Genomic DNA, 16,641 nt, shown 5'->3' with positions numbered 1-16,641 from the left:
TTTCCAGGAATTAGGTCTCTCTCTTGCTTTTTTTTCCCTTTTTCTTCTTTTGTTACTGTTGTTTTAGTTATATTTTTATATCATTTATTATATTCTTATATAATTTATATTTTTCCTCAATTTTTGAGGCAAAAATAATTGTATTTTAAATCAATTATTGCAGATATCTGTCTTTAATACCATGAGTATTCTGCAAAACCTGTACTGAAAGTTCTGAAACTGAAGCATGCAGGAGCATTTCATGCTGTTAAGTCATAATCCAATTACACTATCTCTTATGGGATAATAAAACTGTAGATTACAGACACCTGCACTGAATTTTGAGTTATGTACAAGAGAGAAGGCAATCATTAGCACATACAGACACACATACAGTTGAAAATACCATTGAGTAATAAGATTTTGGATTTATAATTCTGTGAAAATATGATTTGTGTACAGCAATATCTGCATTGTGGATATTCTATGCAGTTCCAGTCTTGTTGTGTCGGGAGAGATGTAATAGGACTAGAAAACCTGAAGAGAATCATCAAATATATGGAGTGGATAGTTCCAAGAAATAAGGCTAAACAGGTGTAGATTTCAGTCTAAGAGAACTGAGAAGGACATGTGATATACAAACATCTACAAAATATTACCATGGAGAAAGCAAGTGGAGCACAACAGTCTAGATTCTTTTTAACAAGACATGCTAAAATTAAAGGAGTTGTACTGTGCTTCTCTTGCCAAGCTAAGGTTGAATTTAACAAGGCTTAAGTATTTGAGGCGGCCAATCCTGATAGTGTGGAATTCACTTCAGTTTCATTAATCTTCTTGTAAAGATTTGTAGTGCCAGACTTTCTCTGGTGAATCACAGATACTAGAAATAACTTTAAATAACTTTATTTAAATGTTTTTGGTTCCTGTTTAGCATATCTTAGATAAAATAATTTTTAAATAAATTCAGGAGAGCTATTTTTAGTAAGAGAAAGTAACAGCCTAAGTCAGTAATTTAAAAGAAGCTGTTCAAGGTTATTCCTTCAAACAAGCAAATCAATTAATGTTAATTAAATCCAAGACTAAACACTATTGTTTCTGTGAGTACTGAAGCAGTTTTGAGGGCTGCAGTGTAATATGTTATTTCCCAGCTGCAGTAAAGTTGTCAGCCATACTTCTGTAACTCTACTAATGGCCTGTTGTTCTTCATTACAAAGGTTCTTAAGTAATAGGAAAAAAATATGGTGAGAGATTTCTTGTAGAGGAAACCTGGATCTATCACTTTCCTTGTAACCTAGATATACAAAGGCATTTGCATTTCCTGTACAACTTCTCTGGGAAAGGAGCTGGAATCTCCCAACACTTACAAGGTGCAAGATAACAGCATATTCCCCTTATTTGAGTGATAGTTCAACTGTATCCATTTAGCTGGCCACCCAAGATGCTTTTCCCTTAAAATGAAAAAAGTGAAATCCTAAAGTAAGATGGTGGTGTTTGTTTTTCAGATCTGAAATGTTTTCCTTCACAGTTGAATTCCCAAGTTATTTTTTTTGCTAGGTATTTTAGGTCTTGGATTATTCAGATTATCTTTAAAATTGCTGTTCTCCAAAAGGTACTTGTTGAATGTGGGAAAGACTTGATTTGTTGTAAAGCTTGAATTACAGAAAATTTTATTTAAAGATGGTGCAGTGCAAGAAAATTTCTATTCATGTTCCAAATATCAGTATTCTCACAGTTTGACTGAAAACTAAATTTACATCCTAGAGATTTTATAGGGAAAAAAAAAAAACATTTTGGAATGCAGAAGTATATTGAGAGAATGAAAGGGCAAATATATACAGAAATCTGTTTTACAGAAAGGAAAACTTACATAGATTTTACTTCCATCTCATTCAAATACCTAAAAATATTTAACAGTTGATATATTCAAATATACTTAGCATTAACATCCCATGCACATTTGGAAGTATAGTATATTATTTTATTGATAGTGCGTTCTATCTTCTGTCAGTCTATTCAGCTGTCTGTTTTGTAGTCTGTATATGGTGTTTAGTAAATTAGTCTGAGAAGCAGTCCATTAATAAATGTTTTATTCTGTAGCCAGGTGAATTGAGAATTTTCTTTTTTTTTTTAATGTTACGTGTAGACATTGAAAGAGAACTAATAAACTTGGAAGAATGCCAAAAGAATTTAAAAAAAGACCATTCTAAGACTTAGAATTATGTTGCTTATATGTGAATGTTGTGTACAAATATTAGAGAATCATGTTGGTTGTATGTAAATTCTGAATACAAGTATTAGCTTCTTCCAACAGATTTACAAGCGAGAAACTGATTGAAGATATTCTATTGTATATTAACATAGTGAAGAATGCTCAATAACAGTTCACATTCACTGTGAAAAACTCGCATAAAATTTTCATGGAGCTGAAGCTTGCTCATTCATTTTAATGAGATGTATTATAGCAGGATGACTTGTGTGATTTATGACATTTGTCAGTTTTTTACAAAAAAGTATGAATGTCTTTGTGTATGTCTGCTCCTCAACTTTACTTTTTCATCTGTATTTACAGAACCCAAAGGACTGCAGCAAAGCTAAGAAACTTGTCTGTAATATTAACAAAGGCTGTGGCTATGGTTGTCAGCTTCATCATGTAGTCTACTGCTTCATGATTGCTTATGGCACTCAGCGAACGCTCATTTTAGAGTCTCAGAATTGGCGCTATGCGACTGGTGGCTGGGAGACTGTATTTAGACCTGTAAGCGAGTCCTGTACTGACAGATCTGGTACAACCACTGGACACTGGTCAGGTAACAATTAACTCACTTAACTCAATTTCTATTTATTTATTTATTACAAATTCTATTGTGTAGGACTATTCTGGTAACTCTTCTTTTAATGTTATGTGAACCACAGTAACTATGGCTGCAATTGTATGCATAAATGTTGTTTAAATTTTGTTTACACGTTCTACTGAAAAAATAACATTCTTATTAAGAGGATTCTACTGCTTTGGCAGAGATTTTTTTCTTAATAAAAATTTCAGATTTTAAATATAATCCTTCATCAGTCTGCCACTGTGTTATGAGCCAGATATGAATTCAATTTTTGTGGGAATTGAAATGTAAATAGAAGCTGTTGTTGGTAAACTTTAAAATAAAGCATGTTTGAAGTATAAATATAATGTAAGCATGAAGAAAATGGTATTCAGTGAGAATTCACACACGTACACAAAACCGTATTGAAATATATTGTAATATAAACTAAACTGACTCAATCTGAACTTCAAGTTGTAAAAGTAATAGCAAAGTTAAAGGCCTTGCTATTTGTAGATTCATACATTGATCCATTCCTATTGTGGACTGAACCATTTTGCTAGAAAAAAAAAAAAAGCAACTGCATATTCAGTTGGCATTCATGTTTGGAGGATCAGATAGCTTTATCTCAAAGAAATCAGCATTCGTTCTAATGAAATTCTTCCAGTCAACATCATAAGAGACTAGAAAACCATCAGCATAATTTTGTAGTTTCTCCTACATATTTAAAACCTTTTTTGGGTATTTGTCAAATGGAGTAGGTGTAGTGTAAGTGTAGATGACTGGCATTTTCTTCTGAATTTATGCTAAACACTAGAAAGTTTCTTACGTTAATTTTCAGTACAGATAACTTTTATGTGAACAACTGTGAGATCTTAAAACTGGATTTTATAGACTCCCTCTCCAAATGGTGTTAAAATAGTAGTTTGTAATGGTTTGAGTAAGTGCAGGAAAACACAGTTGATTTTAAGAATACAACTGACTCTTCATATTAAAAATAGGTAAGTTTAGAGATATGTTTTCATCATGGAAAAAAAACTGAAGATGTGTTAGGGTAGTAGAATTTCAAGTTTTGTAATATGTCATATTAATAACAACTATAGGCCATGTAGTAACTGGGAGATGAATAGATATTCTAACAATGGGTAGAGAATGGGTTAAGCTATGGACAAAAACAATTAAGAGTATGAAACAAGTAAGAGAGATGCTGTGCTGCATTTCTGGTTATAGCCATTTTATTTGTTGGCACTTGTTTAGCACATGGCATGATTCTCTTACTCCAGAAAGGAATTTTGGCTCAGTAACTCTGCTTAAGGATAGACAACTATTAGTGTTGATTGTTAAGATTAGTTGGGCCTATAGGATTCAGCAAGGGAATGTCAGAACATTGTTCTTTACTCTCTTTCCAGTATATCAAGAAGGATGTGGTTGGCAGCAGTGAAAGTGGCTTTGATGTCACTGGGACATCTGAAAAATGTTGAGATTTTCAACAGAGAATTGTATAGGCTACATCCGCCTATAAGAGACTGTGACGCTAATGAGATGTTTTCATAGCATATGTTTTTTTTCTCTAGAAATGCAAGTGGTACAGCATGACATCCTCAGACCAGTACTACCCCAGTGCCATAATGGCTATATACTTTGGACTAACAATCAGAGCTTTTAGATCCTGAGTTGACAGAAATTATTCTTTCCTCTGTGTTCGTTCTTTTTTCTTGTTGACAGACACCTCATCTATAGATTTTCAATGATGCTTAAGGCTATATATCAGCAAGAATGATCAAATGTAGAAGCCTGATGCCTTTATCCTAGAGTCACAAGAAATACTCCCCTTCATTTCTGACATGCACGTGGTTACGCTGTGTTTCAAGAGAACTCTGAGCTTGTCACTGGGATTAGAATTTAACATCAGTGCTGGAAAGAGGAAAAAAAATTCTTCCTTTCACTGCATCTGTCTTTCTATCCTGTGAAATGTTTCGTGTGTTCCAGCATTTCATTATATTGAATACTATACAAATACTTTATAGTAATAAACTTGGAAAACTATTTTTTGGGTTAACAGTGCAATTCCTAAGTTAGGTAGGAATCCTTGGATTCCAGTTTTTAACTACTTCTGTGAATTTTGATGACTATGGCCATCCCAAGTGTAATTGTCTCTTTTGTAAGACTCAAAGCTAAAAGCATCTTGAAAGGATGTTTTGACCAATAATATTTTGAATTGCTAAGTTGCAGTTTTATGTTATCACTGCATTATGATGAAAAAAGGGTAGACCTCTTTCTCATTTTTACTTGCTAATTCGTGACATCCTGGTTGCATCCTCCAATAATACATTGAAGAACGGTTATAAACTAACTGAGGTGTATTTTTTTTTTTTTTTTTAAGTAATAAAAATAAAGGAACAATAAACAGAAGAAGAAAAACAGATTAAATCAGATTAAGGACAGATCATGATACAGTTAAAACTTATTTCTGCAGTACAGGATGGACAATGCAATTTACATGTTTTAATAATGGTATATTTTCCCATAAGACCTCCAAACCATTAGGATGAATCATGAATTGAAACAGGAAACCGGAAGCAAAGTTTCCTGCAGCTTCATTTGAATATTGACTTTATAGCCTCAAGGCATGGTTTTATGGGTGAATTGTTTTAAGGCAGGGCTGCCCAGAAGGGAGGAATGTCAGAGCTGTTCACTTTTTGTTAGTGTCATCTTTCAAATATTCATTGAACTATAATTTTTAAAATATAAGTTCACTAATAATTTTATATGTATAATTCAAGACAGAGGATAAAGATTAGTTATTTAGACACATGTAAGGGTAATCTAGTCTTGAGTGAAAGTTCTGTCTAAAACATCTGTATGTTCTCCTTTAGTTGGTATTTAAAAATAACAAATTCTTACATATAAGTAAATCACGTACATCTGTAGTACTTGGTTGTTTTCCTTGATCTATTTAGTTTGCTGCTTACCTTCATAGCTTAAGTTCTTCAAGACAAGAACTGTCTCTGTCAGTAGAACAGCAAATTCTATTTTCTATTTTCTAAATTAATGGTTCTAACTGATGTTAGAAAAGCTGGAATTTGCTAAAATATATTCAGAAATTTGAAGGTAAATGAAAATTACCTTTTAAAAAAAAAGTAGGACCGTGTAGTTATTTTTTTAACAGTTTCTTAGGCCTTAAACAGTTTCTCTACTTTTGTCTTAAGCAACTGAACCTAAGCATTTTAGATAGCAAGTTATAGTCAAGTAAACCTCTTTCCGCAATAATGCTCTGGTCTTACTAAAAAGGAAAAACAGGTATGAATATGTGCAGAAACACTTCTTAGTTTTTGTTGATTGGCAGCTGCTAAGAATTCAAAGACCTTCAACATTGTTTTAGTAGAATAGATAGTTTCAGTTAGAAATAAATCTAGCCTAAAATTGTGGTGGTTTTTTTTTTGTTGTTGTTGTTTTTTAATTCTCTTCTGGTGAAGGTAGAGAATGGGTTTGGCGATGTTTTTAAAATTGAAGCTTTTGTTTAGCTTCATGTTTGAGATGTTTTGAGATGTTACAAAGTAATGATAAAGCTTATTAATTAGTAAACTATCTGACTTATCCTGGTATCTATTTTAATACAGGTGAGGCTAATGATAAGGATGTACAGGTGGTGGAGCTCCCCATTGTTGACAGCTTACATCCACGGCCACCTTACTTACCATTGGCTGTCCCTGAAGACCTGGCTGACAGGCTAATCCGCGTACATGGGGATCCTGCAGTATGGTGGGTCTCACAGTTTGTCAAATACTTGATTCGTCCACAGCCTTGGCTAGAAAAAGAAATAGAGGAAGCCACCAGGAAACTCGGTTTCAAACATCCTGTGATTGGGTGGGTATTTAGTTTTCTTTATTTGTCTATGCATTAATATATGTATACAATAATTCCTGTTCATAGTTTTTTTTTAATAACGGTGTTCCAAGAGCCTGAGGTACTTTGAGAGAGTAGGGGGGTACTTTTTAGAATAAGACATTGTTATTAGTAAGCTGTGCATAATACAAATTGATTACAAGTATTCATTTTCTTCTTGTCCTGTTGTTGGAAATAGATGTAGGTTCAATAGAAGAATTAAATGTCCTTTGATATCTAGAAAAGTAACATTGAATTACATTCATGTAATTGCCTTGCAGTTTATATTCAAGACACTTTTCTATCTGTGTCTTCTTTTAAACTGATCATAACCTTTATCATTGAGGGGAAAAGTGTACGTTTCACATGCTGCAATCCACTGATAATTTTCTTGTTGACTGCACTTGAGCATGGTGTGTGCCTTTTCTGCTGATGTTTTAATTGTTGCTAGCAGCATCTATGGATTGGAAAGGACTGTATGGGGAGCTGTAGGGAGCAGGGAAGAACCTATGTGTGATGAAGAACAGCTTGTGGAAGAAAGGTTTCTACTGTCTTGTGATACGACAGTTTTTGCTGCTGCTTTCTTTACTATATTTTTCTTTCAATCCTTCATCTTTCGTTTTCTAGTATATACTAGTTCTGTCCAAATATTAGTTCTTTAACTGGCTTTTAACCATTGACCTGATAGGCTACTTCTCTACTGGCAGATCTTAAGACTTGTTAGGTTTCAAGAGAAGAGGAAGATGTATTTTAACTACCTTCATTCAAACCCTGTCTTACAGTGGTGTCCCAATTTACCTATGATGTAAATATTCTTATTTTGCTTATGTATTAAACAAGCACTACACTTGATAATTTCTGCCGGTAAGAAATACTCAGTATGTTTTAATTGAACCTCCTCCTTTTTTTTTTTCTTTCAGTTGCTCCCTGCATTCTTTACAAGATAGGTTGCTCCAAAATTAATGCCTCCTATTTATTTCCATGGACACTACAACAGATAAAAGGGACATGTTAACACTATTTGATAGAGCAAATTCTCAGCTACAAAACACTAGTTTTTAACATATTCACCACCATTAGCTATGCACCATTGATGAGCAAAAACCTGCATGCTACTTCCATAAAAATCTGAACCAGCAGAGATGACCCACTGCCACTGTCGCCAGCGCTGAAATGCATCACTCGCTACCTCACTTTGTTTGCGTTCATTGTTTGGTCACCATAAACATTCAGCAAGCATCAATGAGTATTAGTGCAGGTTTTTCTATGTGGAGGAATTCAGTAATACAGATTTGCTTCTTACGTACTTCCATGTCAGACACCATTTTGTTTGCCCTTCTGCTGCCATCTGTTTCACAGCAACAACATGTAATGAAATATTGGTGGGAAGGTTCAGCCTCTACTGCCATACCACCAGCATCTGCCTCTGGCATTGTGGGCCAACATATTAAATTAGGAGGCATTACTTTCAGAGCAGCCTTCCTATATTACATTCAAGAGGAGGCTGACAGTAAACTTCATGTTGTTAAAACGTCTGATATATGTTTCTGATCTTGTAGTTAATAATTTCTCAAGTGAGCATGTCGTGATGGATATCAGTGATTTCTAATCGTTCCTTGTTTAACGTATAGATTCAATTTGCAGCATAGGCATGAAATTTAAAGTTAAAATATCACTTGTTTAAGTATGTGTTATGTTTATATACTGAATTCCTAGTTTCTGTCCTGTTCCAGCGTTCATGTTCGGAGGACAGACAAAGTAGGAACAGAAGCAGCATTTCATCCCATTGAAGAATATATGGTGCATGTTGAAGAGCGGTTTGAACTTCTTGCTCGTAGAATGCATGTTGATAAAAAGAGAGTATATTTGGCTACAGATGACCCTTCATTATTGCAAGAGGCCAAATCCAAGTAAGATTAATTATGATTATATTACAGTTTATTCCTTCTAATTACTGTTTACAGTTTCTGGCTATTGTGGGCGCAGGTCTTGTTTTATGATCTTTTATACAGTAAAGAATTTCAACTTCCTGTGCTTTTGATTTTTCTCTTAGAAATTCTTTTCATGGATGTCTCCTTCTCTGGAGATATTCAAGTCTCGCCTGGACGCCTACCTGTGCGACCTGGTGTAGGGAACCTGCTTTGGCAGGGGGGTTGGACTCGATGATCTCTGGAGGCACCTTCCAACCCCTACGATTCTGTGACTCTGTGGATTTTCTTTGTATATGCAAGGAGTAGGAAACTGTTATTTTCTAACATGAATTATTTGCACCCTTGCAAGCCTGTGTATTTCAATTGTGCAATTTCTATTTTACATCTGTAAAAACCTGCTGCTTAAAGTTGTGGAGGTTGGAAAAAACTAAATGAAACGTATACAATGCCATATAAGATGGAAATCTAATCCATCTTTTTTTTTTTTTTTTTTTATGATATATACAGACAAGAACTGTAGCAGAAACAATTAGGGTAGCATAACATTTAAAGTGCAGATCTGAACAGTGAAAAGACAGGTAATACAAAAGTTAGGTTGTAATATTTAATGAATTATATGGTCATAAATGACTTTGATTACTGTTTGTAGAATAGCAAATTTGATATTTCATTAACAATCTTAGACATTTTTTTTTTCCTGTTTTCAACTTTTGAATCCTTAGCACTGTATGCTTTAACTCTGTGCGTAAGATACATTAACAATGTAAAGATATCACCCCAATCTGCAGATACTGAACTTTACAGGAGAATTTTGATTTAATGTTAATAGTTTTGTGGCTGGTTTGGCTCAATTCTTTTTTTTTTTTTTTTTTTTTTTTCCTATTCCTGTGAAGAAAACTAATTACTTTACAATTGACAAAAAAAAAAAAAAAAAAAACAACCAAGCAAATAAAGTTCTAGTAACACTGCTTTCATAGAAGCAACTGTCCTATTGTATTTGAGTAACTTGCATTGGATTTGATATTGGGTGCAGAAGAAATTCTGTCTCTACATGAGAGTGGTTGTCCATCGAACAATATTGGAACTTAAATAATGAAAATCCTTCTAACATATACACAAGTATGTTCTTTATATTAAGAGAAGTATTTCAAATTATTCATAGCCATGAAAACAGTACTATTCTGGCTTGCAGTTGGATATCTGCAGAATACAAGTATGATAACAAAGGTAGTAGAGATAGTAGTCTCAGTCTGTAGCATGTATGAGTGTTTTTGCCTTTTTTGGAGTCATGTTTAAAAAAGAAAAAAGGTATGTTTTCAAATTTAGGATGATGTATAAAAAGATGATTAGAAATTAGCTGTAGTGATTATGGAATTAAAGTACTTGAGAATTTCTGGTAAGCACAGGTTATGATATTTGTCACAGATAGGGTTGCTGTAAAATGCTTGTTCTTTAGCTGATCTAATGGTTTTCAATAACAAACTCCTGGATTTTCTAGTGTATGTATTTCTGGTCTACATTATTATTGACAGGTGTACAGTGTTCAAAATACTGCAGCTGAACATGCATGTGATGTATTAAGGAATCATATTCAACACCTTTCTAGCTTACATATGAATCTGTTTGAGGCATGTATACTGTGTATAGATGATTCTGTCAGTAAGTGTCTGACATCTTATTCGTTTTTCATTTACCTCATGAATACTTATAATGGGAATTGCCGGAGTTCTGTTTAAAAAGGAAAAAAAGAATCCACAAAAGCTCACAATGTACATATAACATTGTCACGTACAGATGGGAAAGCAAGTAGGAGGAAGCAAGAGTTTACCTGTAGAGCTTTAGAAATTCCATTTTCTTTGTTCTTTGTAGTTATTGTGGAAAGAAAACTTTAAATTGAGTATAAAGCACTATATATAGTGAGTGGGAAGGAGAATTAAACCTCACCTGCTGGAGACAGACTGCGGGCCACATGTGGCTACGCTTATGAAGATATAAGCTTTGGCCAGTTACTCTGTTTTTCTTTATGCTGTGCTTTCAGCCTGGTTGGAAATAGGATTCAGGACTAGAAGACTCATTGCACTGGCTGCCTGTGTCTGTTATTACACTCACATTTTAGGATGTTTAAAGGAATCCTCTTTTTCCAAGCGTGAACATAGCATTCGGATGAGGAACTGGACAGGGGGTACAAGAAATACTTCTTTGAAAATTGAAGTATGTGAGTAGATCAGTACTAGGCTGGAATCACTGTGTTCAAGAAATGGGTTGAAAACTGATGGCTAAATGATTTAGAATTGACTTTACAAAATGGAAATGGAGTCCAGATTTAAAAGCAACTTGAATACCATTTCCTGAATTAAAGGAGGAAGGAAAATTGTCTAACTGTATATGTAAGAGAATGTATAGGTAATTTTGGGGTGCAGTGAAACTTAAATTTGAAATAAAGAAACAGGAGCTGTTTATAAAATTAATTTTCAGTATTTTCAGTACCCCAAAGTTCATAGTAACATTAATCATAATTCAAATCCTTCTATGAAAATTTAAGATGTTCTGAAGTCTCTGATGTTTCTGATGATAAAGCAACCTACTGTGAAGCCCTTTTACTTTCAGATTCCCTATTTCAGGGAGTCTGTGGTATAGGAGGAATTTTTTTTATGCTGCTGTTAAAAGCACGAAGCAATGGATGAGGTTTTTTTTAAAGCAGTATCCAAAACAACACTTTTCTTTTTACTAAGTTACTGGACTGACTGTTTGCTAGTAAAAAAAAACCACAGATTCTTTAGGAAAAGATTTCAGAAGGAAACTTAACATAAATGCATTGGTTTACTATTAGAGGAGGTGATTCTCTTGGGAAGATGAAATTCTGTTAAGTTACTTTAAAAATATGTTCAAATTATTTAAGCTGAGGAGGAAGTTTTAATAAATCTCTTTGATTGACTACTGCAATTGATGTCCTGATTTCTTAGTTACGGCTAGTTAACATTAGGTGGTAAAGCCTATTGTTTCCTATTTAACTTTTGGAAACAGTTTTTCTACAGCTTTAGGAGAAAAAGAGAATAAATTAGGCACATTTGTACAACATGCTATTGTAATTATGGCTACCATGTGTCAAGAGTGTGTATGTTATGTTGTTGAATATAAGCATGTGTTAATTTCAGAAATTTTCCAAGAACTCTGAGTGTAAACCTCCTTATTCTAAGAAATGTTAAGCACCATTTTCTCAGGCTTTGAAAGATCTAGTTACAGGTGTAAGTGGTGGCTACTCTAACATTAGAGCCTGCTCTATATTCTGATTTTCTTTATTAAGCTCTTTAAGATTGATTAATTCTTACAAATGTGGTATATTAGCTAACTTACTACCTCCTGTAATATGGGCTTTGTGCTTTGTAGTTGCAATGAGTTTATAACTTTGAAAATTTTATCTGTATCTAAATTGTTTTATAATTAGCTTCATAACATGCCGATTTGTAGTTGGCATGTTAGTGACACAAGTTGCACTTCAGGTTTGAAATAAAATTTTGCAACAGCATTGTAATTACCATCTTTGTTGCATCTATCTAGAATTTTTCATATAAAACTTATTTTTGGTTGGAGACTGACTGAAAATTTGCTTAATCCATGCTACTTTCAACTATTTATTTCAGTTCCCTTGTAAAGGGTAAAAATATTCTGAGAAAGACTGTTCTTTTTCAAGGTTCTCAAAAATGTGTTTTTTTTTTTTTTCAAAGTCGTTGTTACATGTTAGAAACTTTTGATTTCACTTATTATTTTTAAAATTTATATTTCAAATAAAAATTTTGGACTTAATTACTAATTTCTTTGTATCAATACACCTTTCATTACATATCAAAGTTCTAAATTTCCTTCATTTCCTTTTAAACAGTAAATTGTGAAATCTGCTCTCCACACAATCTTAACTGTGGAAAAACAATTTTCTTTTTAATTCAGATTCATTTATTTAACATGGCCCTTTAGAGGTGACTTCTTTCCTTGCACAGCGTCATAATCAGTATCTAATAAAAAATACCTTAATGAACAGAAACATAGTTTAGTAAGGTCAGTCCTGTATTCCATTTAGTAGAAGAGAAAGCAAGATGTGTGTATTTTATGTAAAATCAGTAGGATTAACAGAAAACAGCATCCACTTCCTGGTATTTTACAGCGAAATCTTAGGCGTTCTTCTCAGTTAAGTTCCTTTTGATAAATTGAGGGCATGCTTGGTGGCAGTAGTAATATTCTGGAGCGTAAAGGAGTAACTCACATTAACCATCTTATCTTACAGCAAAGATGATGCTTCTTAACAACACCAGACACTGCAGTTAACAGTGTATTATATTTTCATAGGTATCCAAATTATGAATTTATCAGTGATAACTCCATATCTTGGTCAGCCGGACTTCATAATCGATACACTGAAAACTCCCTAAGAGGTGTTATTCTGGATATCCACTTTTTGTCTCAGGCAGACTTCCTGGTCTGTACATTTTCATCCCAGGTAAACTGCATTATAAATACAATATAGAATATATGTACTGGTTCTGAATCTTCCTTTTCTTCTCACTTCTGTTATCTTGGTCTCAGTTGTCTTTCATGAAAATTTCATGGGACTATTGTGATTTATTTATTTATTTATTTATAATATGTGAAAATTTAGATGACTTAGCACTAGTTGATTATTTCTCCCCTATTGAAGTTACTGGCTTAATTAAGGCATTTCAATTAAGAAAAAAAAAATGTTTTCTAGTTTTACGTAATGTTAATATATGACTCGTACATTTGTTTCTACACAGCTTAGTTAAGGCATACAGGTAAGTAAAAATAATTTTGAACATTTAACACTTCTGAACTTTGCATAAAGTTAATATCTGTCTTGTATCCGTCCATCTCTATTCGAAGTGCTCGGCTATAGCTTAAACATTGCTTGACTTAATAGCAGGAGTGACACGGAAAGGAGAAATTTAATTTCTCTTTAGAGACTATTATGTGTCTAGAGATCGAGGGTCAGGGTAGTAAATGTGAATTCTGTCCACTGCAATCTGTAGAGAATTCTTGTTGCAGACGATTATGCACTGTGATTTTTTTCTTGTTGTTTTTGAACTTGAAGCAAGATGGGTGGAGTGTGTAGGAAAGCTGAATCATATAACTGTCACTGTTATCTTCTGTATTACATATGTTACACCATAGTATATATTAATTTTATATATCATGAAAAGCAGTTTTAAAAAGCTGCTGGAAAGTTTAAAAAACAAAACAAAACCCAGAAAATTGTTTTCTCTTGCATGTGGTGATCCATCTAATTCAGGTACAGCGAAATATCATCAAAATCAAACAGTGAACATATTTAACCTACATTTGTCAAATATGCTCTCTGTTTAGGACAGCGTTCAGTTATAGATTGTAATAGATTGTGATCTTATGCAATTGTTCTTTTATGTGGAAGTAGACACAAAAACTGGAAGTTTAAAAAATTACTTCAAAAATAAATTTTCTCTAACATCAAATGTAAATTGTTTTCTGCACTGTAATGAAAAGTAAATAAGCATAATATTAATATATGATTAATAGAGTAAATTATTCACGTTGACTGCCGACATTCATAATTGCATTATTATGACAAGAAGACAGCAAAACCAGAAAAAAATGTAGAAAAGTCCTTTATCCCTTAGTTGTGCTTATGGTTGCATTTTTCTCACTATTCACCAAACCATGTGAAGAAAACTACTTTTTGAAAAGCATATTTAGAAGGTTATTAATGTTGGCTACTTCAAGGCAAGATATGAATAAATTCCAAAGTAAAACATCCCTGGTAAGAAAAGTCTGTGAGAAGCCATCCGCTTCTAAAAAATGCTCTATTCACCTGAATTATTTTCACAAGGTGATTATCAGCTAAGACTTAGGACTGCGTATGTCAGATATGGTAAAAATTTCACATTCTAAAGGAAGTATTATGTGCTTTTTGGTTAAAACAAACAAACCAACCAAACAAAAAAAACCCCACAACTTAATGAGAAATCTATGACGTGATCTACTATTATTATATTTAGATAGCTGTGTTAAAAACATACTGGATATAAGTGTAGAAGAACAGTGTTTGAATTTAGGTTTTAGAATTGCTTTGACAGAATATATTTTAGGCAAATTGTATCTGTTTCAAAAGAAGAACATATGTTAAAATAAATTAGTATAGTTAAAGTGATAAAGATTGAAGATGACCTCTGGAGGTCATCTGGTATTAACCCCCCTTTGAGAGTACATTTGAATTGCACAGTGTCCTTGAGCTCTATCCTCATTCTCCATCTCTGTGTGTTAACAGTAGATGTTTTTGCTGGATGACAGTTTTCAGCGGTGTAAAATTCTGCTGAACTCTAGAAAGTCTTGTATTAAACTGTAACTTTCAGTATCTGGGACTGTAATTTAGTCCAACCTCATTTACTCTTTGTGATTTTTTTTACTTTAATCATTCATACTCCTCAATTTTGCTGGACATGTACCAATGCAAATATCTGCAGTGTTTTCTTATATTGTACTTCTCTAAGATCTATTGCAGTTTTTTTCTGATGTTGAGAAATATTTCACTTTTATGGCATTAAAAATTATTTTCTAACATTTGATATACTGTCACTATCCTTTCATCAATGAAATAAACAGTTTGGCAGATACTATGGCTTGACTGTAAGCAAAACCATGCTAATGATGACCATCCACTATGTAATCTGTGTGAAGAAAAAGTAAGGCTGGCAATTTATTTTCAGAGTGATTTTGGACTGCCTATTCTATATTGGATTTTTTCCATTTTCTTTTCCTTGGGGGGGGTGGGGGGGGAGGGAAGGGGAGGAAATCCAAAGTGTTCACTACAGAGGCACTTTTACAAAATTACTGTATACTTGAATAGGACCAAACTTTTTAGGAAATATCCTATATTAGTTCTTATTTGTGCTATGAAAGCTAAATGAATATTGAGTAGAAGTTGTTTAAAAATTAGGCCTGCCAAGAGAAGGCTAAAATCTACCTTGACTCTGTTTGTTCTGTGTCACATTAATTGAAATGTGTGAAAAAGCCACAGAGCAGCCAGAGCAGTAAAACAAATCATAACATAACTGCAGAATTAAGGTTATACATTAAATAAACAGCTATTTTGTCTCTTCAGTCTTCATTTAGATGAAGTTGTAGCTCTGTATGCGAGACTTATTTTTCCTGATAATCTCACTTTCTTTCAGGGTTTACTAGTCCTATATTTTGCAATGTATCTGTAAGTATATAGTTTGCAAAGCAAATAAATCTATGAAGAAAAATAAGAGACAATCTTACTTAGCTGAATGTGTAATTCTTTATGCGGATTCTTTGTCTGCTGCTGTTGACAGGCTAGTTTTCTAGGTTCACAGCTATAAAGGAAGTAATTACTGAACAGAAATTTTGTATGTGTTGTCAGATTTGAAGGATTTACAAAAATGACTCATACTGAAAAGAATTGAAATCTTTCAGAGAGTTGTGTGTCTTTCCTCATTATTGGGTGCATACATGCAGAGAACAAAACTTCAAAAACAACCACAAACTATAAAATAACCTCTTACTAAAGTAATGGTAATCAAAATCAGAGAAAGATATAATAATTTAGATTACAAGTCAAAGAGAGAGAGAGAGAGAGAGATCACGCTGACCAAGCCAGGCATCTGACATGTGAGACTGAATGTGTGCCTGTGAGGCCCAATGACATTCATCCCAAGGTCCTGAAGGCCACTGCCCGATGTAATTGCCAAGCTACTCTCCATCATACCCAAAAAGTCGTAGCTGTCACATAAAGACTTCAGTGACTGGAAAAAGGGGAACATCACACCCCTTTTTAAGGAAGGGAGAAATGAAGATCCTGGACCATCATTACTACAGAGTAGACTTTGAGAATGTAAGTTCTAAAAGTTCATTAAGAAGAAAAATATACTTTAGTCAAAAAAGAAAACAAATTTGCTTTTACGTTTGATTAGCTGCAACTTATTCATTCAAAAGACAGAATGACTAGTGTTCATCTGGGAGTTCACAAT

The 16,641-nt window shown here is 33.5% G+C and overlaps 1 protein-coding gene across 2 annotated transcripts in view; it reads left to right on the top strand.

The window, feature by feature from the left end:
* FUT8 (fucosyltransferase 8) overlaps positions 1-16,641 on the top strand; it is an 82,093-nt gene that overhangs the window by 61,677 nt on the left and 3,775 nt on the right. For both annotated transcript variants that reach the window (XM_085224632.1, XM_085224633.1), the window contains exons 8-11: positions 2,549-2,786; positions 6,413-6,659; positions 8,411-8,587; positions 12,950-13,100. In XM_085224632.1, the coding sequence (XP_085080758.1) occupies positions 2,549-2,786; positions 6,413-6,659; positions 8,411-8,587; positions 12,950-13,100 (813 nt within the window). The remainder of the gene's footprint in view (positions 1-2,548; positions 2,787-6,412; positions 6,660-8,410; positions 8,588-12,949; positions 13,101-16,641) is intronic.

Source organism: Meleagris gallopavo, chromosome 5 (assembly GCF_905368555.1).
Source record: "Meleagris gallopavo chromosome 5, MGAL_WU_HG_1.1, whole genome shotgun sequence".
Lineage (NCBI taxonomy): Eukaryota > Metazoa > Chordata > Aves > Galliformes > Phasianidae > Meleagris > Meleagris gallopavo.
Note: the sequence above shows the minus strand (reverse complement) of the source record. Positions and strands in the feature narration are given on the sequence as shown.